The sequence below is a fragment of the Hyperoodon ampullatus genome (assembly GCF_949752795.1).
Source record: "Hyperoodon ampullatus genome assembly, chromosome: 18".
In the NCBI taxonomy this organism is placed as follows: domain Eukaryota; kingdom Metazoa; phylum Chordata; class Mammalia; order Artiodactyla; family Ziphiidae; genus Hyperoodon; species Hyperoodon ampullatus.
The window spans coordinates 19,600,598-19,627,768 of record NC_136931.1 but is presented as its reverse complement, the minus strand read 5'-3'; the positions used below and the strand labels follow the sequence as shown (position 1 = coordinate 19,627,768).

Here is a 27,171-nt window from a genome sequence, read left to right as displayed (position 1 = left end):
TGGCACTTTTGTGTTTATAGTGAAAGGTGTTATAGTAATGTACTTGATTACAGAAATGCCAGATTAATGAAAAATTAGCTAAATCTTTTTCACCTACAATGTTAAAATGTGAATCCTAAAATTATTTTAAGGATTCAAAAAACCTGAGTCATTCCTTTGCCCTTATTGAACATTTTCCTTTTCTTTATAAAAACTGCTTTAAAGCAGCTTAACTATAAAAGGAATGTACAAAAGTATTGACATCATGGCTGAGTAGGTGAAGTTGGTATCAGTCATTGAAAACATCTATCTGACTCCCAGTAGTTTCTCTGATTTCAGCACCCCAAAACCTTGAGCTCATATGATGTGCTTCCCTGAGTGTAGTCAGGGTTGTTAGTGATGGAGGCTAAACTGTTAACATGGGAGGAAAACTACAAAAACCAGTGGCCTGAATACTACTTTTTGACCACTCTAGATAGGTTAATTTCATCCATTGTTCCTCCTTCCCTGGGACCAGAGACTAGAGGTCTAGTTGCCTGTCTTGCCTTCTGGGCAGCACTGGGCTGGCCCTCGTGCAGCAAGACAGTGTCCGTCGGAGGCATCTGGAGGGTCGCCATTCCCAGTGGGGTGCAGGTGGCCCTCACCTCCACCCAGCTGTACAGATGTTCCTGGGTGTACTGGTCATCCTTGAAGCCAGTGATGGCCAGCAAGTCCACCACAAACTGCTTGGGGCTGATGTTCAGGGTCTGCCAGAAGAGGCCACAGTCAGGCAGGGCTGGGGGCAGCAGTGTGACACACATTTGCTCCCAGCCCCTCAGAGTGGGATGCAGAGCAGGGGCTTCCCTGGGCCTGCAGGAGCCACAGAGTTCAGAGGATACTATCACTTCAAACTGCCTCTTGGCCAAGGCTTGGCCCAGATGCTGCTGCCCTGTCTCCCTGTCCCTGCCCTTTGCCCCTGACCTCTTTCCCTTATTGCCCTGACCCCATATCTTGGCTTGCTTCCTCTTGCCTTGCCTACTTACTGTGGAGGCAAGGGGACAGTGGAGAAGGAACAGGGCCTGAGGCTTATCACACGTACCCACAGCCGGTTGGCCAGGGAGACCACCTTGGCTGTGATGGCTTTGGGGTCCTTTTGCCTGATGGAATCCAGAATGATGTCAGTCAGGAAGCAGTGACATTTCTGCGCGTAAAACATCTCTTCCCAGGACAGAGAGAAACTCAGGAAAGTCACCTCTGTGGAGGAGAGAGTGGATGTGGCCACATCTGCCACGGCTAGAGCCTTAGAGCCAGCCCGGAGTAAGGGAGAGGTGTAGGGCTTCCAAGGGAGGCTGTATCCCTGAAGTACCCTGGGTGGGGGCTCAGGCATCTCTGCGAGGAAGTGCAGGGCCAGGCATGGCTCCAGAGCCTTACCTCGGGGCTGGGGGCTGGCTGTGGGTGGCATGTGCCTGAGGTTGTCCATCTGTGTGGTATAGATGATGCTGTCCTCAAAGAACATGCAGGAGCCATCACTACCCACCACGGGGGGGTGGGTCACTTTGAGGATGACCCCTGTGCTGTCCACCTCACTGGCCTCAGGCAGAGACTGCTCAGGGGCAGGACTTGCTGTGAAAACAACGTGGGGAGAGGGCTCTCCTTAAGCCACCTCAGAGCCCAAGCAGGGAGGAGACCTCTGGCAACAGACCAGTACAGTCAGTCACAAGCCTTTGCCTCCAGCTTCTCAGAAGTGGTACCCTGGGCTGGCAGGGGCATGTTCTGGCTCTCCTCTCTCCATTGCCCTTGAATCACTGCAAGCCAAATCCTGAATTTCAGAACTCCAAGGCACTTTCCAAATCCTCTGTTGAACTAGGACTGGTAGTAGAGCTGATGACAACCCAGCGAGGGACTGGAAATCTTTGTAAAATTATGAGAGGAGCTTTTGTGGGGAGTTGCTGACACATGTCCATTCTGAAGAATATGCTTGAGGGACTTACCTGGTGGCACAGTGGTTAAGAATCTGCCTGCCAATGCAGGGGACACAGGTTTGATCCCTGCTCCAGGAAGATCCCACGTGTCACAGAGCAACTAAGCCCACGTGCCACAACTACTGCTCCTGCACTCTAGAGCCCTCGAGCCACAACTACTGAAGCCCACGTGCCTAGAGCCTGTGCTCTGCAACAACAGAAGCCACCGCAATGAGAAGCCCACGCACTGCAATGAAGAGTAGCCCCCGCTCGCTACAACTAGAGAAAGCCCGTGCACAGCAACGAAGACCCAACGCAGCCAAAAATAAATAAATAATAAATAAATAAATTTATTAAAAAAAAAAAAAGAATCCGCCTGCGCATGCAGGGGACATGTGTTCGATCCCTGTTCCGGGAAGATCCCACGTGCCGCGGAGCAGCTAAGCCCATGCGCCACAACTACTGAGCCTGTGCTCTAGAGCCCTCAAGCCACAACTACTGAGCCTGCGTGCTGCAACTCCTGAAGCCCACAGGCCTAGAGCCCATGCTCCGCAACAAGAGAAGCCACCGCAATGAGAAAGCCTGCGCACTGCAATTAAGAGTAGCCCCTGCTTGCTGCAACTAGAGAAAGCCCATGTGCAGCAACGAAGACCAGCGCAGCCAAAAATAAATTAATTTTTTAAAAAAAGAATATGCTTGAGAAACCAACTTGGGGCTCACAGGTGGGGCCCAAGAAGACCCCTCCAAGCAGGGCCCGAGCCACTAAGAGGGAAAATGACAGAATACTGTAGGAAGGACTTTGAAGGAGCAGAGGAAACAGTCCATCACAGCAGTTCTCAGCTCACTTCCCTGGGCTGCTCCACACTTCCCCAGCACACACACCTGTCTGTTCAGCCCGGTTCCCATATACCCTCCTGTCTTCTGGACTTCTCCCCTTGCATGTCCATCAGTACCTCACATGCAATATGTCCTCTTCCCCAAGTCCTACTCCTTCTCTTGTCCTTCCTACCTCAGTAACCATCCGCCCCCTTGCAATCACCCAAACTAGAAACCTGCCCCCTCCTTGGCCTGATACTTTCCTGCTTCTTCCAACTGCCTAACTTGTTTCATCTAGAATGATCTTGGCATTTCTAACATGTATCCTCCTGCTGCTGCATTTCCTCTGCCCTGGAACAAACTTTCTAAATGCACACCTGACTGCTTGCTTCCTTGTTTAGAATGCTTCAGTGGCTGTCCACTCCCCTTAGGATCAGAACAAACTGCTAGGTCCTGAACCTGGCCCACAAGACCTATTCTGATTTCCTTATGTCTTCAGCCTTATCTCTCTATCACTTCATGTGAAGCCTGGTCTCCAGCTGCTAGACGCATGACTTGTGTTTCCTCAAGCACCCAAGGCTTCTCCTTCTTTCCCCTGCTGACTCCTCAGCCCCCAACCCTTCTCTGTGCTCCTGTCACTTCATAGGCACTTCCTCCCATATGCCTCAGGTAGTTTCTCAAGCCCCCAAGTCATGCCAGTGTGCCTGTCATTTCTGGGTCTTCTGCTTGGCATCAGTGAGTGCAGAGCTGTAGTCCCCCTTAATCACTGACTTGCTCTGTGGTCTTGGCCAAGGTTTGCCTTCTCTGTTGTAAATGAGAATTAGGTCAAGGATGGGACAGGACTCACCTCTCTCCTTTGGCCTCTGCTTGCCCCAGTCCTTCAAGGTGACAGCTCTTTTCATGGGGAAGTATGGCTTAAAGGTTGGCTCTGGCCCCTTGTCTTTGGTTCCAGCTCCAGCCCCTGCCTGTGGGCCTGGGTCCTTCTCTGAGGCTGTGTAATGGCCTTTCCAGGAAGCTGAGGTGCTGGGCTGGGAAACAGCCTCACTTCCTGAGGGGAGCTGCAGGGTGGCTTCCTCCAAGGAGCTGCTCCGGGGGCCTGGCAGTGGCTGGAATTCCCATTGTTTGAAATTGACCATGTCCCATTCCCTTACCAGGGAGATGAGTTTTTGCATGGGGGTGGCAGGAGGGTCTTTGCTTTCAGATTTCTGTGTGAGGTTGACTGTGGTGCACTTCTTCTTGGGAGGACTCTCAGGGTGGGCCCCCCAGTGTCTAGGGTTGGCACATAGGCCAGGACAGTGTGAGTATGTGCTGGGATTACCCGCCCTCTTGGCACCTCGGCATAGGGACACCTGGATTGTCCGGAAGTACTGCTCAGCCTCCTCTATCTGGCTGGACCTGGCCAGGGTCCCCTTGGCCTTGTTCTGTGGAGTCCTGTCATTGCAGTCTTGGAACTCCATAGGCATGCAAGCTGTGGTCTGGAGAGGGAGGGCACAGCAGCTCTGGGCATTTTGTGCTTCCACGTCAAAGCCTTACCCAAGATCTCATAAGCTGGGTCTCTAAGACTTCACTTGCTTACCCAGAACAATCCCATCCCCCACATGGGTCTTACATTTGAGATTTGCTCAGTCTGAGTGGAGGTGGTACCAGCCCAGGGTCCTTTCACACGCCAAAGGGACATATCAGCATCCCAGGCCACAGGCAGCCATTTCCTTGTGTCTCCCTCCAGGTTCAGAAACCAGTCACTGTGCCAGGAGCCATGTAGGCCCGGCTCTTTCATTTTGCCATAGCCCTCAGTAGCGGTCTGCCCCCTGAGCCCTGTGCTGGTGCTCTTTCAGGACAACACCAAACCAAAGAATGCTGGGACTTACTTCTTTGGCATCTCTACTGAACTCCACCAGTGACCCTGGCCCTTCTGTCACCACATGCAGCCTTCTGATGGGAAAAACTTCTTCATTTCCAGATTCTTTCTCCTGGATCCATGACCTGCAGACTCCAAGAGGGTTTGGTTAGTAAGCAGAAGCTTCCACTAGTCCATCGACCAGGTCTGCCCTTTGGCTGGGAGTTAACTCTAGACAACAGGGGAGAAGGGGCTTTAAAGGGTTTTGCTTAGGTCCCTGCCCAATCCTGGGCCTGCTCCACCCCCTTAACTCTAAGTAGAACAGGTCCTACTGGGAGGTGAGACTTAGGACAGGATTCCCAAGAGGAATATAAAGGTTCAAACTTTAGAACATGGTGTCAGGAGCAGTTTCCTTACTTGTATGCCTTACATTGGATAAGGGCTTCTGAGAGGGATGGGATGTGGTATTCCTCCACCTCCTGGCAGAGGAGGGGCCATTCCCTGCAAATGACAAGGAGATGTCGCACTGGGCATCTGGGGTGGGAGTGTGGATGGGGTTATAAGCCTCCAGAGCTGCTGCCTTGAACAGCAGTTCACATGTTGGAAATAATATAATCTCCCTGAAGGCTACAAACTCAAATTTCCATCTTGAAGAGGGATGAGGTTTCATTATATGATTTCCTTCCTTCACTCACTTAAATTCAGATGGTAAAAGTAGTTTTCCAAGTCTCAGGAAGTTGAGAATGTGTCGAAACATTTGGCCATCCCCGTGGATCAGCAGGGTCTGTCCATATGTGATCCAGTAAACTCTCTGAGGGTTGGACAGCAGTTCTGGATACTGCAAAGGGTTGGACACCAGACTCTTGTTAGTCTGTTAAAGGGCTACGTCCTTATTAAGGGGCAGGTCAGCCTTCTCTTCATTTTCCTAACCATTCTAGAGCAGAGGCTTTGGGATTTCCATCTCTCTATCTTGTTGGCCACAAGGAGCCATAATGAGGAGGAGAGCATCTAGGGAGAAGAACATCATCTCTGCTTCAAGTTTTGCTGGCTCCTAGAACACTCTCTTGAGGCATCTGGAACCTCACCCTATGTCCTGCTCAGTCCAGGCCCCTCAAACTGGCCTCATCCCTACCCAAACTCCTAAAAGCCTTCCCAGAATGCTGCTCATACAATAAAAGCACTTTGGGCCATGGAGCAGAGGGAAGGTCCTCGTTTTAATCAGGTGCTGAAGGCTGTGTACGGGTCAGGTGACAGGTTCTTCTCAGCCGCAGAAGCCAAAAGGAGAGGAGGGCAGCCTTGGGCCAGCAGTACCTTCAGCAGGGTCTGCAAGGTGGTTGCATACCAGTGGCTTCCAACATAAACTTTGATGATCTCTTGGGGGGAATACACAGTGATTTCTGCCGTCCACTCCTCATCTAAGGAAACCAATGAGAGGGAACACATCATGTGGCCAGAAGGGAAATTAGGTAGGGCATTTTGTCCATTACATGTTAAGACACAATATCTTCATCAGTCATATTCTGTTGCCTAGTCTGAGAAGCAGCAGAAGTCCTTGACATCAACCTTTTCTGCTCCTCAGGCCTTCCCTGTGGCTCACCATATGGTTTCCTGGGTGTCAAAGTGGGTTTAGAACAGCAGCTTGGAGGGTCAGCTGGTAACTCTGCATTGGGGGAGGGCCACCAACCCCAAGGGCACTGCTGTTCTTCCCCTGGCCCACCTCTCCCAAGAAAGCTTGGCTGATGTACCTTGCTAACTGCTTCTGGTTTCAGGCTGGGTGTGTAATTTTCCACATGGCCACTCAGACTGGAGCTAGGAGTCCCTCTATATGTTTGTGCTTATGGTTTGGCAAATATCATAGAGCCAGCCTCTCATCAAATCACTGTCACTTCTTCAGAGACCAAACCTCGGGGCTTTATTCTGGGAAGATGAACTCATGACCCTTTTCCTGGGGTGACTAGATTTAGGCTTTGTTCTGTATTAAGAACCAGTTTCTAATGAGCTTTGTAATGAATGAAGGGTATATAAATAGATGATATAACCAAGAGGTATATAATTAGATTGTGAACCTCATGAAGATAGAAACTGGGTCTGTTTTGCTCTCTTCTGTACCTCTAGTGTTATCTACTGTCCTGGTATATGGTAGGTGCTCAAATAAGTACTGAATGTTGCTGAATGATAGTAATACAGCACACATTGATCTAAAACACTTTTTGTTAGGAAACAGTTATAGGCAGCTGGTGAAACAACATTGGCTTTAGACTCAGATTTAAATCCCAGCTTGACCACGATCTAGTGATATAAGCAAGTTACCTCCCTGAGCCTCTGCTTCTTTTGTTAAATGGACCCAGGGATCATTCTTCCCTGGATGGCTGCGAGGACCAAATGGGCATAGCATCGGCTCCCAGAGCCAGGGCAGGCATGCCCTTGGGGTCCCATGTGGCCCCCCAGCTGGGTCAGTCTGCACTGCTCAGCCTGGACTACTTGAGGCTACCTGTGGGCTTGGGGTGCGGAGGGGTCACCTAACATGAAAGTTTCCTTTTAGGCGAAACCCACAGATGTTAGTCTAGCTTTCCTTTTCTGTTCCATCTACAGTTCCTGGTTCTAGCCAGCCTTATCTTTCCTCTGTGATCCCCTAGACCCTCCTCTGATGTTGAATTCAAACTGAGAAGCTTCTTTATTTACGGAGCACATCCATGGGTGCCAGAGTCCTCGGCTCCAGATGAGTCTTCAGAGCCACTTTCATTGGCTCATAGGTGATGTCCCTCTTGTCCAGGAAGGCACAGAGCTCGTACACCTCAGAAATGGTCTCAGTCAGGGGCAGCCAGCAAGTCCCCAGCCAGTTCCTGCCCAGAGGAAAGGCCTGTCACAGAGAGCCTCAGCACTTCACCCCAAGGGAGTCCAGCCTGTCAACCTTCCATGTCTAGAATGTCTTGCCTTTACACTAACTCAAGCCTGTGGCCACTAACATCATTTCCTTAACTAGTTTCTGGTGATGTCTCATAGGGGGGTATACTTGGACACATAGGCTCACCCTTTTGGAGCTGAGCTTGACCTATTTCAGCAAAGCCCTCTAAATTGACTAATTGCAAGCCTCCAAGCCCTGTCTCACGTTCCAGAATCCAGGCCAGGGCCCAGTCACTCCATTTTTGCCCCCATAAATATCTGCCCAAGACATCTCAGTCACTATGTGGCAGCCTGTCACGGTTTGGGAGATTACTGATACCTTGTATGCCCAGGAAACCCCCCACCTCCAAAGGCACTTGTCTTTGCCCTCTGTGCCCTGTGACATCAGGGGTGGGACATCTCCGGGAGAGATGGATGGTGTGGGCCACAAATGACAGTTCTGGGGTAAGACAGTATTTGGTGTTAGCTGACCCTCTCCCAAGGTGCTCAGGAAAACCCACTTCTATCTTTAGTGTTGGTACCAGTGTATTTTGTGAGCCTAAGAGAGTTGCTCTACTCTGAACCTGTTTACCTTTCTATAAAACAGGATTAGGGGGCTTCCCTGGTGGCGCAGTGGTTGAGAATCTGCCTGCCAATGCAGGGGACACAGGTTCGAGCCCTGGTCTGGGAAGATCTCACATGCCGCGGAGCAACTAGGCCCATGAGCCACAACTACTGAGCCTGTGCGTCTGGAGCCTGTGCTCCGCAACAAGAAAGGCCGCGATAGTGAGAGGCCCGCGCACTGTGATGAAGAGTGGCCCCTGCTTGCCGCAACTAGAGAAAGCCCTCGCACAGAAACGAAGACCCAACACAGCCAAAAATAAAAATATATATAAAAATAAAGTAATTAATTAAAAAGAAAAAAGACCTAAGAAGAAATACATGGCAAATATCTAAAAAAAAGAAAAAAAAAACAGGATTAGGGGCCTCCCTGGTGGTGCAGTGGTTAAGAATCCGCCTGCCAATGCAAGGGACACAGGTTCGAGCCCTGGTCCGGAAAGATCCCACATGTCGTGGAGCAACTAAGCCCATGCATCACAACTACTGAGCCTGTGCTCTAGAGCCCACGAGCCACAACTACTGAAGCTTGTGCACCACAACTACTGAAGCCCGCGTGCATAGAGCAGGTGCTCCACAACAAGAGAAGCCACCACAATGAGAAGCCCATGTACTGCAACGAAGAGTAGCCCCCTCTCACCACAACTAGAGAAAGCCCGCGCACAGCAGTGAAGACCCAGCGCAGCCATAAATAAATAAATAAATAAATAAACGAATTAATTAAATTAATTTTAAAAACAGGATTAGAATCCATGTCCCTGCACTAATGGGAACAGTCTGAGCTCATCCTGCAAGGCAGAGGCCAGGTATCACCTCCTCCAGGAAGCCTGCCTTGCCTTGCTTCTTGGGGGGGCTCACCCCTGGCTCTGACTTTCTGTGTGTCAGTGAGCCTCCCAAGGGTTGTGGGGAGGGCCTTTGAAGGAGGGGGACTATCCAGCACCCTAACTGTTGTGATTGGCCTGGTCACCTCAGACCTAGCATAGGGCTAGAACCAGAGAAATGGATTACAGAGGATGGAAATATGACAGTGTGAGACCTTTGAACCTTGGGAACCTTATACCTTGGCACCAGGCCTCTCCTTTGAGGCCCAAATTTGGTGGTGCTGGTGTGGGTAGTGGGAGTGGCTAAAATGATCAGTTTGTCCCCAAGGACACTATCTCTGGCTCATGGGCAGGGCCCCAGTTTGGTTCCTCGAGAAAGGTAAAGCTCAGCCTGAGTGGGACCAAGCTGTGCTCTGAGGAGGGCCTTACTTAACGTGCTGGAAGAGGACCCCGTTCCCAGTGATGTACAGTCTACTTCCATCCAGAGTGCTCTCGATGCGGAGCTGTCCCAGTGCAGAGTCTGGGTACTTGACAAGCAGACCCAGGGCCATCATGTACAGTGGCTTCACAGACTCTAGGCCTGCTGCACGGCCCCCCTTCCCAGGGCTTGGAGGAGGACAGGAGGTCCGGGAACAGCCACCTGTGCCAGAGAGAAAGGGGTGACTCCTAGATCCCTCATGGTCATAACTGTATTGGAAGCTTTGGGTCTTGCTTCCTACTGCTGCCTTAAATTAGTAACTAAAGAGACTTTGAGGGAGCTTATTTCCTTGCACAGCCAAATCTGGATCTGCTCGAAATCAGTATAGTTTTTCTTATATTCAGTCAGGTTTAGAGGTCAAAACTATTTGTTGAGAGGCGGGGTGGGTATGGGGGGGTAGATTAATTAGCTGTATCATTAACATTTGAATTTCAGAATAACAGCCATCTGGCCCCAGCCTCTGCAGGAATTTCCCTTAGTTCCAAGCTCTGCTCTAATTATCCATGAGTAAAGAATGACAACCATAGCATAGAACCTAATGTGCATTACAGGCTTCCCGGATTCACAGTCCCTATCACTCTTGGGCAGAATTTTCCCCGAGGACACACTGTGTAGTGTTACTTTCAGGTTGGATATTTGTATTACGGGCTCATGGGTGAAACCTTGTTCTCCTGCAGTGGGCACAATGCACAGTCTACAGGACCCTGTTCCAGTGGCAACAGTGGGCCAGTGGCAAGCTGCCAGGTGATTTTCATGGGTCATCTCCAACCCTACAAGAGGGGTAGTACTCTCCTCTTATCACAGATGAGGAAACTGTCCTGAGAGGCCAGTTAAGAACCTTGCCCCAAATAGCAAAGCTAGGTGGGGCAGAGCTGAGATTTGAGAGCGCCTCGACCTCCAAGGCTACGAGAGCTGTTTCCCTTACTTATGGTGCTTTATAAAAAGACAGAAAACATGCTTTGTGTTTGGGGGCTGCTTTATGGCTTACAGAGCCTGTCCACAGGCATGCTTCCCTTCCAACTTCACATAGCTCTTGTGCAGCATGCACCGCTCTATTCATCTCTCTGATCCATGTTCTCTGAAGGAACAGAAGTCTTTGGGGGAGAGATTTGAACTTATACCCTTTGAAGTGGGTTGTAAGATCCCAAGACAGGCTCCTGAGACCTGCAGCAGGATGCCACTATCCCCAAATAGGATAGGACTTCACTTGCCCGGGGAGGAGTCTGGGAGAGCTGGCCTAAAAGTAGGGAAAGTCTGATTCCCATGGAATAAATATCTGGTGACACACAGGCCAAACTTCACATGTGCAAGACAGTTCTATATATTCTCAGAATGCCAGCTGAGGCCACACTAAGGTAGCTAGCTCCTGCAACATGCACAGTAGCTTCCATAGACATGCAGGATTTGGGAAATGGGATGGTTAAAGGCAAATAAAAAATATGAGGAGCAAATTGGAATGAGGTTGGGCCGGGAACTTGAAGGACTGGACCAGGGTCAGAAAGTGTCAGGAGCAGGCAGAAACAGGCACAGCAGCCAGGGATTTGAAGTAGGGGGGACAAAGGAACTGGGGTGTGTGTGGGATAACTGAAGTCCTATGGGGAATTTCCCACGCCCTCCAGCTATGCCTGGAAGAGGAAGGATGGGAGTGGCAGGTAGGGGTTAGTTACAAGTTCCCAGTTGCTTGACACATCCACAAGGAGGGCAGACCTCCCCTGACCTTGGGAAGCCGGGCCTCAGGCCCAACTTCCCTCCCCTCGACACTCTGGCCTGGTTTCCCCACCCAGGCTGGGCTGAACTACCTACAGGTCAGTGGCAAGACTGAGCAGACAGAGGGCACACTGGGTTTCAGACTGAAATTTCTCTTCTCAGATTCTAAGTCAGCCAAAACACCCACTTCTCTCACCACCACCCAAAGCCCAGAGTGGTTGCGGGAGGGAAGATGTTTGTTTTTGGCTTTTCTGGCTAAAGCCCAGACTGCCCCAGGATGTCAAGGGGAGGGCAAGGTTCCCCTGGTGACATACCCGTGTTCATTCGGTACAACCTCACAGCTTCACTGAGCTCAGGGATTTCCAGAATTTCCACTTCTGCTTCTAACACATCTATGTTGGAGAAATTATCTGGTAGTAAAATCTTCTGTGAGCGGAGAAAATTCACTTGAAAAACAAAGGGAAACAAAATGGGTTAACAAGGTTATTTCTGATCTAATTGTAGGTCCAGGTTTTGGCAGGTTTTTGGTGCTACAACTTATCCTAGGTGCTCCTTATTCCAAAACAATTTCCAAACATACCTGGTTAGATTAGCTTTCAGTCTGTGGTTTTCAAGGTCAAAAACCCCAAATTACTTTGTTTTCCTGTGTCTAAGTCCGTGGGTGTGGCTTCCCATGGCCTGGCCTGGGGCTCCCAAGCCAGGCCTTCCTGGTGAGCACACACTGGCCCTGAGACTTACCCTGTGAGTCTTGACCCAAGAGCAGGTCATTCCAAAAGAGGGAGTTGTCTTGCCGCTTAGAGAGGAAGGGCCTGGCCGAGCCTGGGCTGGCAGGTGGCTCTTGCAGTTTGTCCCTGCCTGGACTGCAGTGTGGGAGGCAGAGATGGAGCCAATGCTACTGTCCTGTGTGAATCAACTTGGAGATTCAGAAGCACATTATAGACAACTTTCCAGGTGACTGTGACTATGAAAGGCTGGGGTTCCAGGCATTTGGTCCCCAGTACAATTTGGGTGTTTCCTGCCCTATTCATATAGGCAGCAGCAGCATCTTGGAATCAGTTCAGTTCACACCCCACCAGAGCCTGTCCTGGTGGAGGAGGGAGGCTCTCTTCTGTCCAGGCTTGAAGATCTCATCCCTCCTTAGGCCACTAGCTCAGGTGGACAATTCTACAATGATTCTGAGGAACCTTTCACCATCCACCCTTTTATCCTGAGTTTAGTGGAAGTGAGAGGAGGAAGGGACCATCCTCTGAAACAACCCTATTCCCTCATTTTATGGTGAGAGGAACTGAGGTCTAGAGCCCAGTTGGATACATAAAGGCAGAGAGAGAAGTAGTTTGGAGTCCAGCTCAGGGTCTTGCCCTTTACACCAACTCTTGTGGCCCGTGACACCACTGCAGCTGGTTTCCAGTGCCCCTTTACACCCAGGCCGTTCCAAAATGAACAGAGAATAAAATAGCCCTGAGGCTAGTGGGAGTCTAATGCTGGGAATCCATTTGCTTCCAGGAAGGCTCTGTCATGCTTCCACCAGTTCTGCCCAGGGAAGCTCCTGAGGCCCTAAGCCCCAAGCTGGGCCTCCAAGGGGTGTGGGGTTAGGAGGGGTGGATGGGTCCTATCAGCCTGCCGCCACCCCCCACCCCCTCCCCTCCCCCTCCCCCAACTCCCCGGATAGAGCAATCACCAATGAAGCGGAACTCGCTGCACTCGCACTCAATGAGGGCCACGGTCTTAGCCAGCCACAGCAGATTGTCTTCAGTTACCAGGCTTGGATACTTGGCCACTAGGTCTAGGGGCAGGAAGCAGTAGTGCACTTCCTCTTCTGTGTCTAACAGTGGTGTATCCATAAGTCCCAAAGGTGCCTTATCATGTAGGCCTGGAGGAGAACATGCAGAGGGGCGTCACCACCTCCCAGAGGCCAGGGCTCTCAGAAGTGGGCAGGGCTCTCACTGACCCAGGGGCCCCGGAGGAAGCTGAAGAGATCACCCCAGAGACAGTCCCTGCCAGATACCTCCTTCTTCTCACTCACTCTCTTCAGATGTAACCCTAGGTTTGGCAGAAGTGTGGTGGGGACCAGGGCATGGAAATCTAGTTTTTCTGCAGTGAAGGGCAGTGGGACATGTGAAGGTTTGGCTTATATACTCAGTCATTAAATTCATACTGGTTACCTATTTGTTTCTTTTCAATTGATCAAACCAACCACAGATAAAATAGATGACCTACAGATAAAATAGATCCTTTTGACTCTCCCGAAAGCTCAAAACCCATCAATAATTATGAATGGCTATTCTGGCGTCCCAGGTAGGTCGATCTATGCTGCAAGGCGCCCACCAGACAGTGATCATTTGGAGACATTCCTTGTGTGGTGGCTAGAGGTGACTTGAAAGTATGGTGGAGTGCCCTGACCAATAGGACAGGGTGGAATGCAGCCCAGCCTTGCCCAAGTGAAACCAGCATGCAGGGGAATGAACATGGAGAAGGATGTTTAGTTCCAGTGAGTAAGAAGTCATGGAGAGGGCATGTGGCAGGTACAAGCTCAAAGGAGATGACAGGAAGGTAGAGAAATCATCCAGAACTAGTTCAGAAATCAGGGCACTCTCTGGATTGAAGCCACTTCTGTTAGAGTGAGAAGAGAAGCTGGTCTGGGCTTCAGAAAAGGTCAGCCTGTGGTTATACCTGTGAAGGCTGGGCTTTTTATAGGAAATTCTGAGGGTTTGCTGATACACTTCCATGTTTGCCAGTAGTTCAAAGATGCTCTCTCTGCAACAGATATGTCTGCAGACCTCACACGTAGATGGTGTTTCCCTTCCTTCAGATTATCTAGAGTCTGTGAGATAAAGAAGATTATTGCTTTGAAAATTTTAAACCAAGTAACTATCTACCAATTCTAGGGTAAAATACCAGGAAAAATAGTTTGTGACTTACTTTGGTAAAGTGTTTTGAAATAGTCACTCACAAAAATATAAAAGTGTATGTCTATAAGATGATATGCTGATATTCAAAATATCAATGACTATTTCTTTTCTGATTTTGAAATAATTTTTTCTGGATTATAATTTTATGTTGATTGATAGAAATTTATCTTATGCAATCTTGAGAGTAATTTATATTTAGTAATTAAAAACCTGGTGGCGCAGTGGTTGGGAATCCGCCTGTCGATGCAGGGGACATGGGTTCGTGCCCCAGTCTGGGAATATCCCACATGCCGCGGAGCGGCTGGGCCTGTGAGCCATGGCCACTGAGCCTTCGTGCCTGGAGCCTGTGCTCCGCAACGGGAGAGGCCACAGCAGTGAGAGGCCCGCGTACCGCAAAAAAAAAAAAAAAAAAAAAAAAAAAAACTTGAGATTTTCTGCTATCATTTCTCCTCAAGAGTTCAGAAACCCTTTTGACCTGTTATAATTGTGATCTGCTTATTGTTTGTGCTCATCCTAATCCTGGAATGTGATTTATTTAAATAGGGAAATGGAGGTGGCACTGAGCATCACACTTTTCAAAGCACTTTTACCTACATTTGCTCATCTACCCTGACACAGCTCTGTGAGATAGATGTGGTGTTTGCATTCCCACTTTGCTGATGAGACAGTTGCAGGTAAAGGATTTGTGAGTTGCCCAAGCAGTCTTCCAAGTCCAGCTTCTCCACTTGAAGGAGCAGGTGACCAGGGGTGGGCTGAGGCTGGAATGGAGCACCCCAGCTAGGATGTCATGCTACCCACATTCAGGGAGCTACCCTCCCTAAAAAGTCCTGCACAGGGCGCAGATTACCATAACATCAAGCCCATTTTTTCTGTCCCTTCCTTAGAAGAAAATAGTATTTTCCCAAGAAATTTTTGGAAATAGCTGGAAAAGTAGTCCTCTAAAGGCACCACATGACCAGTTCTTTATCTAAGAGCCTCAGAATGGACGGAACACCTCAGATGCAGTATGAAACTAATAAAAGAACCTGCTTACCTACACTGGTGAAGCTCTTGTGAAGCTGCTCAAGGGAACCCTGAGCTTTGAGAAAAGCCCTCTGGTGGCCATGGCTATAAACTGCACCCTCATAACTGCTTAAGGTCTGTAAAAGGAGAGGACCGGAGCCGGTAATCTTCCCCACTTTGGGTGGCTGATGGATTTGTGGAAGGACTGGACAATGGCAGGGTCATGGGGAGTGCTTTCCTGGAGGCACTGACAATGGAGGAGAACAGTGCATGCATGAAACAGCAGAAGTGAGTCTGTCATTCATTCATTTGAGAAATACTTGTACAACACCAGGGCCACAGTCAGATACTGTGCCTGGATCCAACAGTTTACATATACTGAGATAAGAGGCAGCATCAGTTATGAAGTTTCAGGACCTCCAGGAACTCTGGGATTTCTTTCAACAGCATTAGAAGGGGACCCAAGCTTTCTTGTCCCTCTTTGCTCAAGACTGCACACGACTTTAGCTTCTATGTCAAACTGTAGCCGTTCTCAGGAGGAAAATCAGTGAGAGGTTGATTTCCGTATGAGGTAATAGTTGGTCTTGGGCAAAGAGGAATAAAAATGAGGTGCCAGGAAGGTTACTGAGAGGCTGGAACAGATTCTGTATCAGTGGGTGGGCAGGATTATTGAGTTAAGGTGAGGGATAATAGCCTGGCAGTATTTGTGCTGTGAGGCAAAGAAAGGAAAATGGTGACTGTGCACAGAAGGGACAGGACAGGGTCGGGGGGACAGTAGGTAAGGATATATGCTCAGCCACCTGCTTCTCTGCCTTGAATATGGCTTTGTTTAAGGTGTATGGAGGTTGAGGGAGTGTGTGAGGTGAATTTAGAGCAGTAAACAAGAGCCAGAGAGTAAAGAGCTCTGTCAGCTGGGATGAGCAGTCTATCCCCTGGTTAAGAGAAGCCATTGAAGGATTCAAAGCAGGGACTGTGATTTGAATGATATTCACACCATCTCCACCCAGTCAGCCAGCAAGTCCTAGGACTCCATCTTCTGCTCTTGGCACCACCCCTTCTCTCCTCTCCCTTCCCCCAGTCCTGGTCTCCTTGTCCCCAGGCCCTCTCCACTCAGTGATCTTTCAAACAGGAAAATGAGTCCAAACCACTCCCCATCCTAAAAATCTTTAGTGTTCCCCATTATCTATGGGATCAAGTCCAAATTCTCCTTAGCAGTGCACGTAAGCTCCTTCACAATCAAGGACCAGGAGCAGGGTATACATGAGCAATACAAGGGCCTTGAACTCAGACAGACTGGGGTTTCAATCTTGACTCTGTCACTTAAGAGCTAACATTTACTGCTCAGGCACTTTTAAACTGAATCCTGCTAATGTCCCCCCACTCACAAAGTAGGCTCTAGTACTATCACTCTCTTTTAGCAAATAGGAAGCAAGATCCAGGAAGAGAAAGAGTACTCAGTACCCCACGTAAGTGGAGATGCTAGGACTGGAACTCAGGACACTAGAGCCTGTGCTCTTAACCACTTTTCTTAACCAGCTGCCTCCCATTTGTCACTTAACCTCTGCAAGCCTCAGGCTCCTCACATGCAAAGTGGAGACAGTAAAATCTGGAAGATGTTGTAAGGATTAAAGGAAATATTAATTTCCTTCCTTTCAGTGGTCAAATCTCAAACTACCTTTCCAGCTTCATCTGCCACCATTCTTTCTGTCTCCACCCCATCATCTGTGACATTAACTGCATAAAACTCCAAAGACACACAATGTTCAGTGATATCTCCTCAACTTTATGTATGCTGTTCCCTCTTCCCAGAATACCTCTCTCCTCCCTTCCCTGCCTGAAGAGCCTGGAGCCTCCCCCAGCCAGAGTGGTTCATCCTCCCCCTCTGTTCCCACAGGCCCCTGCAAACTTTTCTATCTCAGCCTCTGGCTTGGTTTCAGGCCTGTCCGTCCCCCTCTACCGAGGCTCCTGGAAAAAGGACTGGATTGATGCATCCCCAGCTTCTAGTCTAGAGCCTAGTATGTAGTAAGTGCTCAGAACCGCTGTGTTGAATGAAAGAATGCATAAAAATGGAGGGCTGGAGGGCTGAGTCCTCTGGAATGAAAAGCAAAATGAGACATGGGGGAGCCAAAAGGAGCTGGCAGAGAAGCAGACTGCACTCATAAAAACTGAGAAAGATGGTGGGAATCCAAAACCATAGGAAAAGCCAGCACAGGATCACAATGGGCAGAGACCAGAGAGTTCAGAGGACAGTGGAGGCAGCAATTCCAACTTGGGAGCTGGAGTCCAGAGGGAAGATCTAATGGGGTGAAGGACAGGGATGAAGGAGGAGATGGAGACAGGATGACAGGAAGAAAGGGCTCAGCTTGGGTCTGATTGGTAATGGATTGAAAGACATTGGGTGAAGTAGCATGAAAAGGAAGTGAACCTAGGGAGAGCTTGCAAGAGACAGCATATCATTCCAAGCCTATCCTAAGCTAACCGAATCACAGGAACCTGAACCTGCCATTTACTTTATCTGCAGATTCAAATCCCGAGATTCTCAGTGGAAGAAACAATGGTGTCCTTGAACAACTCTAAATCAGCCACTAGGGAGGCGACATGTTGGGGGAGGGAAATCCCTACCTGGGAGAACAACCTGTTTGAGGATGGACTTGGATGCACTATTTGGAGGTGCTCTTTGGTACCTAGGTGTGTCCTTTGGGGTGGGTCAGTAATGAGAGTCCAACTAGCTTGAGAGATGTGCTAATTGAGGGAAGAATGATCTAATTTATAGAAATGAAATCTCCATTTCCTGCTCCTTCCACTAATGTAAAGTGTAAGCAGTACCATTTTCCCCCCAAAAAGGTGTGTTTGACAAATCTTGAAAAGGAAAAAAAAAACCACACAAACAAGTAAATCTACAAAGATCGCAATTCCTGCCACTCAAGACATGCTGGAAGCATTAGGCCCAGGAGCTTCAACTAGGTTTTTTTCTAAACTTTCTCAGCCAATCCTTGCTCTGATTTCTAGAATACAAGGCCTTCTTCTCATGGGAAGCCATTTGGTGCTGTAAGAATCCATGGGAAGCATCCCTTAACCCCTTCAACATGCTTTGTTGGTCTCAATAACACCTACTTATTTATTTACTGCCTGCCAGTCTCCCCTAATAGATATAATCTCCAAGACCATGAGGACCCTGCCTGTTTTGTTCTCTGCTGTATTTGCAGCACCCACAATAGTGTCTGTGGGATCTCAATATATTTTTGTGGAATGAATGCATGAATGAATGAATGAGTGAAGAGCACTTCAGAGAGCCCATGCTTCCAGCTGTCCTTTGGCTTTGCTGACTGAAGTTGCCACAGAGCGTGTGGCTAGTCTTCTGTGGACTTCAATTCCCTTTTTTTCTGCCTGAATATTACTTCTAGTACTTTTACTCTTCATATATTATGACCCAGAAAGTTATTAGAGGGAGGATTTCTTTAGGGAAATACAGACCTGAATTCAAATGGCTACTTGCTAGCACAAGGATAACTGATGTTGCTTTTGGCCTAGATAATAGTGAAAAAATATGTCAATCAGAGGCAACATAAGACTGATGGCACAGGGGCGAGTGTGTGTGTGTGTGTGTGTGTGTGTGTATGTGGTTGCCAAAAGATGGCTGACAAATGCCCCACTGGCAGAGCCTTGGGACTTAACGGAGGATTTCCAAAGCAGCAGCAGTGCTCAGCGATGCCTTATGCTCTGATGTGGGCTGTTGGAAGGAATGTGATGGTAAGAGAGCTTGGGGGAGATTGCAAATCTCCAACTGCTTTGTAAAGACAAGGAGGGCCAGCACCACTGGAAGCTCAAAGGAAGCAAGGCCGGTAGAACAAAAGGATATTCAGAACAGCTGCTATCAGCCAAACAAGACAAATAAGACACACCTATCAGCGGCTCAAACCTGCCCCTCCACTGCCAGCTCCAGCCCCCTCACCCTGAAGTAGATTCAGCCTTCACAGGTCATCTTGGGTATAACATTCAATGTTCTCTCAGCAGATATTTATTAAACACCTGTTACAGGCCCAGTACTGTGAGAGATGCTGGGAGTGTGAACATGAAAAGAATACAAGCTAGTGAGGGAGAAAGACATATGAATACATGGTCTCAACAGAATTAGCACTGATCTGAGAGCAGAGAGGCAAAACTCTACCTGGAAATGTCAGGCTAGTCTTCCAGTGGGCCTCATTTAGGCTAAATCTTGAAGGGGAAGCATTCTAGAAAGAGGGAACAGCAAGTGAAAAGGTGTGGAGAGAAAGCATTTAGGGTGCTCAGTGACATGCCTGAACACTGAGGGGAGGGTGTGTGTGTGCGCATATGTGCATGCATATGTACCCATGCATGCATGTAGGTATGTATATGTGTTGGGATATGAGTCAGGACAAGCAGATGGGCTGTCCTGTGAGGAGCCCTGATGCCATGTCAAGGCATTTACACTTGAGCTATCCACTTACCCATATCCACAGATGAGCTACACTGTTGGGATAAATATCTGCTGTTTACATAATCTTCCTTTACAAGATCACAGTGGTAATCTGTCTTCACATCATGAGTAATAGGAAATGTGAGACTCGTCAGTGGTCTGTTTTCTTAAAAGCATCATTTGTGTGATCAACATAAAAACTCTCTGGCTCCCTTGAGCACAAGGAATGCAGGCGTTTTGGGGTTGCTTGCTGGTAGCTGAACATTCACAGGAGGAACGATTTAAGTTTCCAAACTTAGAAGTCCTCAGAAGGCAATGAAAAACGAAACGCAAGCAGCATATACTGTCAACGTACTAAGTCCTCGGTGGACTTCAAGGGGGCAAGTGAAAGGGAATCAACAGTCTGCCATGGACCTTGAACCCTTGTGAGTTACCCTGAAGAAAAATTTCACACTCTGCAGTAGCAGCTATGACGCCCAACCAAGCTGATAGCATATGAGAGGCTTGGAGCAGCTTACATTTACACAAAGGGGACTCCCCAAATTACACAGAAGGTCCTAGGAAGCACTGTGACATTAGTGTACAGACCTGTAATGACTAGTTTTTATCTCCCCTGTGAACAAGATATGACATTCCTAAGCATCCAGGCTCATGGATTTACATACCAACTTTGATGACCCCAAATTTATGTCTCTAGACCTGACTGCTTCCGTGAATTCCACATCTATACATCTGGCTGCCTCCTCCCCATCACCACTTGGATGTTTAACAAGCACCATTTTCTTGCCTCTCAAACTTAATACATTCAAATCCGAACTCCTGATTTTTCCCTCTGAGCCTGCACCTCAGAATACATCTTTCACCTGATTGCCCAGGATACAGAGGAGTTATCCATTCTCTCTCACTCTACCTCCAATTCATCAGCAAACCCTATCAGTTCTGTCATCAAGGCATATCCAGAATTTGAACACTTCTAAATCTACCATTACCACCTTAGGCCAAACCATCACTATCTTTCATTTGAATGCTTCAGGAGCCTCCTAACTTGTCTTCCTGCTCCTCCCTTGCCCCAGTAGAGTCTAGACCAGGGGTCAACCAAATTTTTTCTGTCAAAGGCCAGATAGTAAATATTTTAGGCTTTGAGAATATAGTCCGTGTTGCAACTATTCAACTCTGTATTGTAGCTTGAGAACAGCTATAGGCCATATATAAACAAATAAGCTTGGCGTGTTCCAATAAAAGTTTGTTAATGAACACTGAAATTTGAATTTCATATAATTTTTATGTGCCACAAAATATTTTTCTTTTGATTTTTTTCAACCATCTAAAACTGTAAAAGCAATTCTTAGCTCACAGGTTGTACAAAAAAGGTAGTAGGCTGGATTTGTTCCATGGGATGTAAATAGTTTGCTGACCCCAGGTCTAATGTCAAACCAGAAGTTAATGATGTTTTTATAGCTCTATTGAAATATATTTCATATTATATCTAATGTGAATAAATTTTATATTATATATAAATGATCAAATTTACTCACTTATACAATTCAATGATTTTAAGTATGTTTACAGAGTTGTGCAACCACCACCACAATCTATTTTAACATCATAAAAAGAAATCCTGTACCCATTTACAGTCCACTGCCTATTTTTGCTCACCCTATCCTTCTCACCCCATACCTTGGCCTTAGGAAACCACTAATCTACTTTCTGTCCCTATTAACTTTGTGTATTCTGCACATTTTATATAAATGGAATCATACAGTATATGGTCTTTTGTGTCTGACTTCTTTCACTTAGCATAACATTTCAAAGCTCATCTTTGTTGTTACGTGTATCAGTACTTCATTCCTTTTTATTGACAAATAATAATCCATTGTATGGACATATCATTTTGTTTGTTTATCAGCTGATGAACATACAGATTGTTTTCACTTTTTGGCTATTATGAATAATGCTGCTATGAACATTTGTCTACAAGTATTTGTGTGGACATCCTGTAGGTTTTAATTTCTCTTGGGTATATACGTGGGAGTGGAACTGCTGGGTCATAATGATATGTTTAACTTTTTGAGGAACTGCCAGACTGTTTTCCAAAGAGGTTGCACAAATTTACATTCCTATCAGCAGTGTATGAGGGTTCCAGTTTCTCCATATCTTTGCCAACACCTGTTACTGTCTTTTTGATGAGAGGCATTCTAGTGGATGTGAAGTGGTAACTCATCATGGTTTTGATTTGCATTTCTTTGATGGCTAATGATATTGAGCATTTTTCATGTGCTTATTGCCCATTTGTATATCTTCTTTGGAGAAATGTCTACTCAAATCCTTTGCTCATTTTTTTTTTTTTTTTTTTTGCGGTACACGGGCCTCTCACTGCTGTGGCCTCTCCCGCTGCGGAGCGCAGGCTCCGGACGCGCAGGCTCAGCGGCCATGGCTCACAGGCCCAGCCGCTCCGCGGCACGCGGGATCCTCCCAGACCGGGGCACGAACCCGTGTCCCCTGCATCGGCAGGCGGACTCTCAACCACTGCGCCACCTGGGAAGCCCCCTTTGCTCATTTTTAAATTTGATTGTCTTTTTGTTGTTTAGTTGTAAGTGTTCTTTACATATTCTGGATACATGTCCCTTATCAGATATGTGATTTGCAAATATTTTGTTCCATTCTGTGTGTGGTCTTTTTACTTTCTTGATGGTGTCCTTTGAAGCACAAAATTTTAAAATTTTGATGAAATTCAAAATTCATCTTTTTTTTCTTTTGTTGCTTGTGCTTTTGATGTTGTACCTGAGAAAACACTGCTTAACCCAAGGTCTAATGATCTTTTAAAATGTTAAATTTGATAATTTTACTTCTTTCTTTAAACATCTCCGAAAGGTACCTATAACATTTAGAATAGATCCTGTGTCTTCAGTGTCACCTGTGAGACTCTGCAAGATCTGGTCCATAGTCTCCTCTGACCTCATCTGTTTTTGGCGTCTCCCTACTTTTTTTTTTTTTTTCCCACACCGAATGGCATGTGGAATCTTAGTTCCCCGGCCAGGGATTGAACCCACACCCCCTGCACTGGAAGCGCAGAGTCTTAACCACTAGACTGCCAGGGAAGTCCCGGCATCTCCTTACTTCTCATTGCACCTGACAATGGCTGCTGAGTCTGCCTCTTCCAAGTCACTCGTTTAACCTCAGGGCATTTGTGTTTGTCATTCCTTATGCCTCAAAGCTCTTTCCCAGACATCTGCATGACTTGTCCCTTTTTCATTCGGTCTTCTGCTCAAATGTTGCCTTGTCAATGAGGCCAGCCCTGACCACTCTTTCTAAAGGAGTAGCTGGCCTCAGTCACTTGCTATCTCCTTACCACATACTACACATCAGTACATTACAAAACAAGCAGATTAGATGTAAATGCTTTATTCTTTCAACTAAATTCCAGTACTATGAGGGCAGTGACTGATAGAATAAAAACTATACATACAAAAAGAAAATCATATAAACACATTCTGAAACCCCAAGAAGTTCTAGAATACAGAAATGCCATCCTCCTTCACTATTACACAGGAAACACTGCTCTATTCTTCATAGCACACACCTCTATCTGACCTTGTACGACTGTATGGTTTATTCCTGTATCTCCAGTGCTTGGCCTGTGATTGGTGCTCAATACACAATAAATGTTACACTTAGAATCAAGACAATAATAGGTATTGAGCGTGCCCTTTGAAGGCCAAAGCTACAGGCCAGGGGGAGGTGGGGTGGGCAGGTGGACGGGGCTGGGGGACGGGAGAGATAAAGGGTAGGGATGTGAGGGGATGAGGAAGGGTAGAGAGCAGAGCAGCATTGTGAGCTCAGGCACCTGTCCTCCAGAAGCTTCCCATCTCATTCTACTTGTTGGATCCTATATGGCTTTCCAACAAAGTTTACTATATTATAGATAATCCTGTGTAGGATATGCCTCCTGTTGCATGCATGGGAACTTTAGTTAGTGGGAGGCAAAGTCCCATTTTTATTGCTAGGGGCTAAATCTGAAGGACTCTACAGTGAGCAGCACTAACAGGTTAGAACAATTTAGATATGTGCTGTCCAATATGATAGCCATTAGCCATATATGGCTATTGAGTACTTGAAATGTGATAGTCTGAATCTGAGATGTGCTTTAAGTGTAAAATACACATCAGATTTTGAAGACTTAGTACATAAAAAGAATGTAAAATATATTAATTTTAAAATATTGATTACATATTGAAATGACAGTATTTAAATATACTGGGTTAAATAAAATATATTATTAAAATTAATTTCACTTGGTTTTTTTTTAATGTGGCTACTAGAAAAATTTAAATTACACACGTGGCTCACATATGTGGTTTATATTATATTTTTATTGGATCATCCTATGCTTTCCTTAAAGCCCATAGGAATAATGCCTGGTAACCACAGTGCTTTCAATAAATACTGGCTGAATGCATTAAGGTGGGCTGCCTGAGAAGGGTCTTTAGACTAGAACTGGCAAACTCCATTTTCTCCAAGCAAAATATTTGTACATTTAGGCAAGAACCTGAGTATGTGGACAGGCCTTAGGAGTGGGGAAAGTGATGGAAACGAGTGAGGCTGTTGATTTGCTTGAGATTGCTGTTGATTCTCCAGCTATATTTACACCCTGCTTCAATGAATAAATACTACTTCAGCTGGGCCGGCCTAAATGTTTATTTAGAGCACCATTTCCAAAACATAAGCACTTGTTTTTTGGTCTGTTTTAGGGAGGCAGATCCATATGATTCCTCAAATACTACTGCTCACACAACTTGGAACTTTGGAATTGGACCAATTCATTGGCTTCTGAGTTGTTACCTCCCGTTTAGAAGTTGCTTCCCAAATATATTTTGTTTCAATTTGGGAAGTAAGGACATCAAAGGAATTAAAGGGCTGATAAACTGTATAATAGGCTTGTGCTCTTTAAAATGGTTCTTCAAAAAATTGCCTTGATCTCTTTGATTTTCTGCAAGTGACTCTCTCGTTTTCCCTACAAAATGGTGCTTTGGTATAGAATCATTAGCAATCTTGGGAATTCCCTGGCAGTCCAGTGGTAAGGACTCCGCGTTTCCACTGCCAGGGGCCCAGGTTTGATCCCTGGTTGGGTAACAAGCCGCGTGGTGCAACCCCCTCCGCCGCCAAAAAAAAAAAAAAATCAGCAGCCATCTTGACATTCCAGGCTGTTTAAGTGATTTGGAAGCCAATTGTAAGCAATTCTAGTACTCAGTTCCTGGGATAGTTGAAAAAATTTTTATTTCGGGTGGGTAACTTTAAAAAAAATAAAAAGAAAAGAATATACAACAACTTGCACTGGAGTATGTTAAGGATTTTGATTTCCAAATGTATAATACCTTTTAAGAGAAAACACTGATTTCGTAAATAGTGTCCATGAAAACATGCATTATGAAATGTTCTCATTCCCATATGACCCAGATATGCGTGGTCTACCTCAGTTCTCTTCTTTGAGGTGTTGGAGAGGCATAGTTCATAGTGCACTGAGCTGCACTGTGGCTTGTCAGTCAGTGCTCGTGAAGACAGAATAAACAACACCTTGTCCAGACAGTAGGATTAACATGGAGCATGGCCAATGGTCCTTCCCGGTCATAATATTTAGTTCTTCCAGGTTAAAAAAATATCATTGTTCAAAAACTAAGAATAAACTAATTAAGATAAACCACAGAAATGATTTCTGTAGTCTGGAGAAAAATTAGGAAAGAAGGTAATGTTCTTCAGTGATACTATGATGGTTTAAAAGTAAAGGTATTTAAAGCTCTTACACCGAGAAAAGAAGTCTTAGAAAACAGAGAAGTGAAGACAAATGAAAGATTCTGCAGTTTGGAGGACGTTTTACTTTGCTGTAAGTGAACATTGTGTACCTAACAGGCACAGTGAGAAGTGATGTCCTTTTATTTATTTATTTTTAATTAATTAATTAATTAATTTTTGGCTGCATTGGGTCTTCGTTGCTGCGCACGGGCTTTCTCTAGTTGCAGCGAGTGGGCTTCTCATTGTGGTGGCTTCTCTTGTTCTGAAGCACGGGCTTTAGGCGCATGGGCTTCAGTAGTTGTGGCACATGGGCTCAGTAGTTGTGGCACATGGGCTCAGTAGTTGTGGCTCTCGGGCTCTAGAGCGCAGGCTCAGTAGTTGTGGTGCATGGGCTTAGTTGCTCTGCAGCATGTGGGATCTTCCCGGAACAGGGATCGAACCCATGTTCCCTGCATTGGCAGGAGGATTCTTAACCACTGGGCCACCAGGGAAGTCCCAAGAAGTAATGTTCTTGACAAATCTTTTAGATTTTAAATCTCAGACACAGTGTATGTAGCAAATCCTACAATTTCTAGTGTTTCCACCTCTTAAAATTCAACCACAAGAGAAAGAAGAAGCTTAAGCTAGGATTTCCAAGAGTCAAGAACACCCTTTCAGGCCGTGGAAAGTCCTATCCTGGGTCTGTGGTGGCTGCTGGCATAGATAAGGCAGAGTCAGGATGAAATCCTTTATTCAGAACATGCGTTTCTAGTGTACCGTTTATTACCTTATCTCACTCATCACACTTCCTCATTAAGAGGATCATCTCAGCAACGAATATATAAAAGGACACAACATTTTAGTGACGTAAGACCTATGTTACTTATCACCACTCTTGGAAGACAAGAGTATCTTACCTGCAGCAAAGGCATCAGCTGCAAACACAGTGCTTGCTCATAGAGCAAGTTCAGTTCTGCACAACTGGAGGAGAGTTTGGAGGTGTAGAGGTAATAGTGCACATGCCTGAATGTGGAACCATCTCTGTCAATGAACAGCCTCTGGCTTTCCGAAGAGGTCAACGCTGAAGCCTCCTTCCATAACAGGGAGTCTGGGAACTGAGCGAGTTTGCTTCTGGGAACTGAGAAATGCCAACCCCCGACGTTGAAATGAAACAAATCCTCTGCTGACTCATGAGGCATACCAGGCTCCTCCTAAAGGGAAAATGAAAAGAGATCTATGCAATAAAAGGAAATAAAGAGCATCCATATTGGAAAGGAAGAAGTAAAATTATTTCTATTTGTAGATTATGTGATCTTGCATAAAGAAAATCCTGAGGAATTCACTATTAAATTATTAGAAATGAGTTCAAGAAGGTTGAAGGGTACAGATCAATATAAAAAAATCAACTGTATTTTTATACACTAGCAATGAACAACACAAAAATGAAATTAAGAAAACAATTCCATTCACAATAGTATCAAAAAGAACAAAGTAATTAGGAATAAATTTAACAAAAGAAGTGCAATACTTGTACTCTGAAAACATCAAAACATAGTTGAAAGAAATTTAAAACACCTAAGTAAATGGAAAAACATCCCATGTTCACGGATCAGAAGAACAATATTGTTATGGTAGCAATACTCTTCAAATTGATCTATTGTACAATTGAACACAATCCCTATGAAAATTCCACCTGCTTTTTTTTCTTTTGCAAAAATTGACAAGCTGATGTTAAAATTCATATGGAAATACAAGGGACCCAGAATAATCAAAACAATCTTGAAAAAGGAGAATGAAATTTGAGGATTCACACTTCACACTTTCAAAACATACTACAAAAACAAACAAACCCCAAAACGTACTACAGTAATCTACAGTAATCAAGATGGTGTGCTACTGCATAAGGACAGACATTTGAATAACTGAAACAGAATTAAGAGTCTAGAAATAAACCATTACATTTATGGTTAATTAATT

At 46.2% G+C, this 27,171-nt stretch overlaps 1 protein-coding gene across 1 annotated transcript; it reads right to left on the bottom strand.

Moving 5' to 3' along the window:
- Positions 1 to 434: 434 nt before the first annotated feature.
- Positions 435 to 26,393, bottom strand: KCTD19 (potassium channel tetramerization domain containing 19; the record flags this gene model as incomplete). The annotated part of the gene is made up of 14 exons (XM_079722884.1): positions 435 to 725; positions 1,058 to 1,212; positions 1,390 to 1,581; positions 3,583 to 4,210; positions 4,604 to 4,718; positions 4,990 to 5,073; positions 5,268 to 5,410; positions 5,884 to 5,987; positions 7,255 to 7,415; positions 9,324 to 9,534; positions 11,394 to 11,525; positions 12,758 to 12,949; positions 13,750 to 13,900; positions 26,112 to 26,393. The coding sequence occupies 14 exons, from the start codon at positions 26,391 to 26,393 to the stop codon at positions 435 to 437; spliced, it is 2,841 nt and encodes a 946-aa protein (XP_079579010.1).
- Between the last annotated feature and the right edge of the window lie 778 nt (positions 26,394 to 27,171).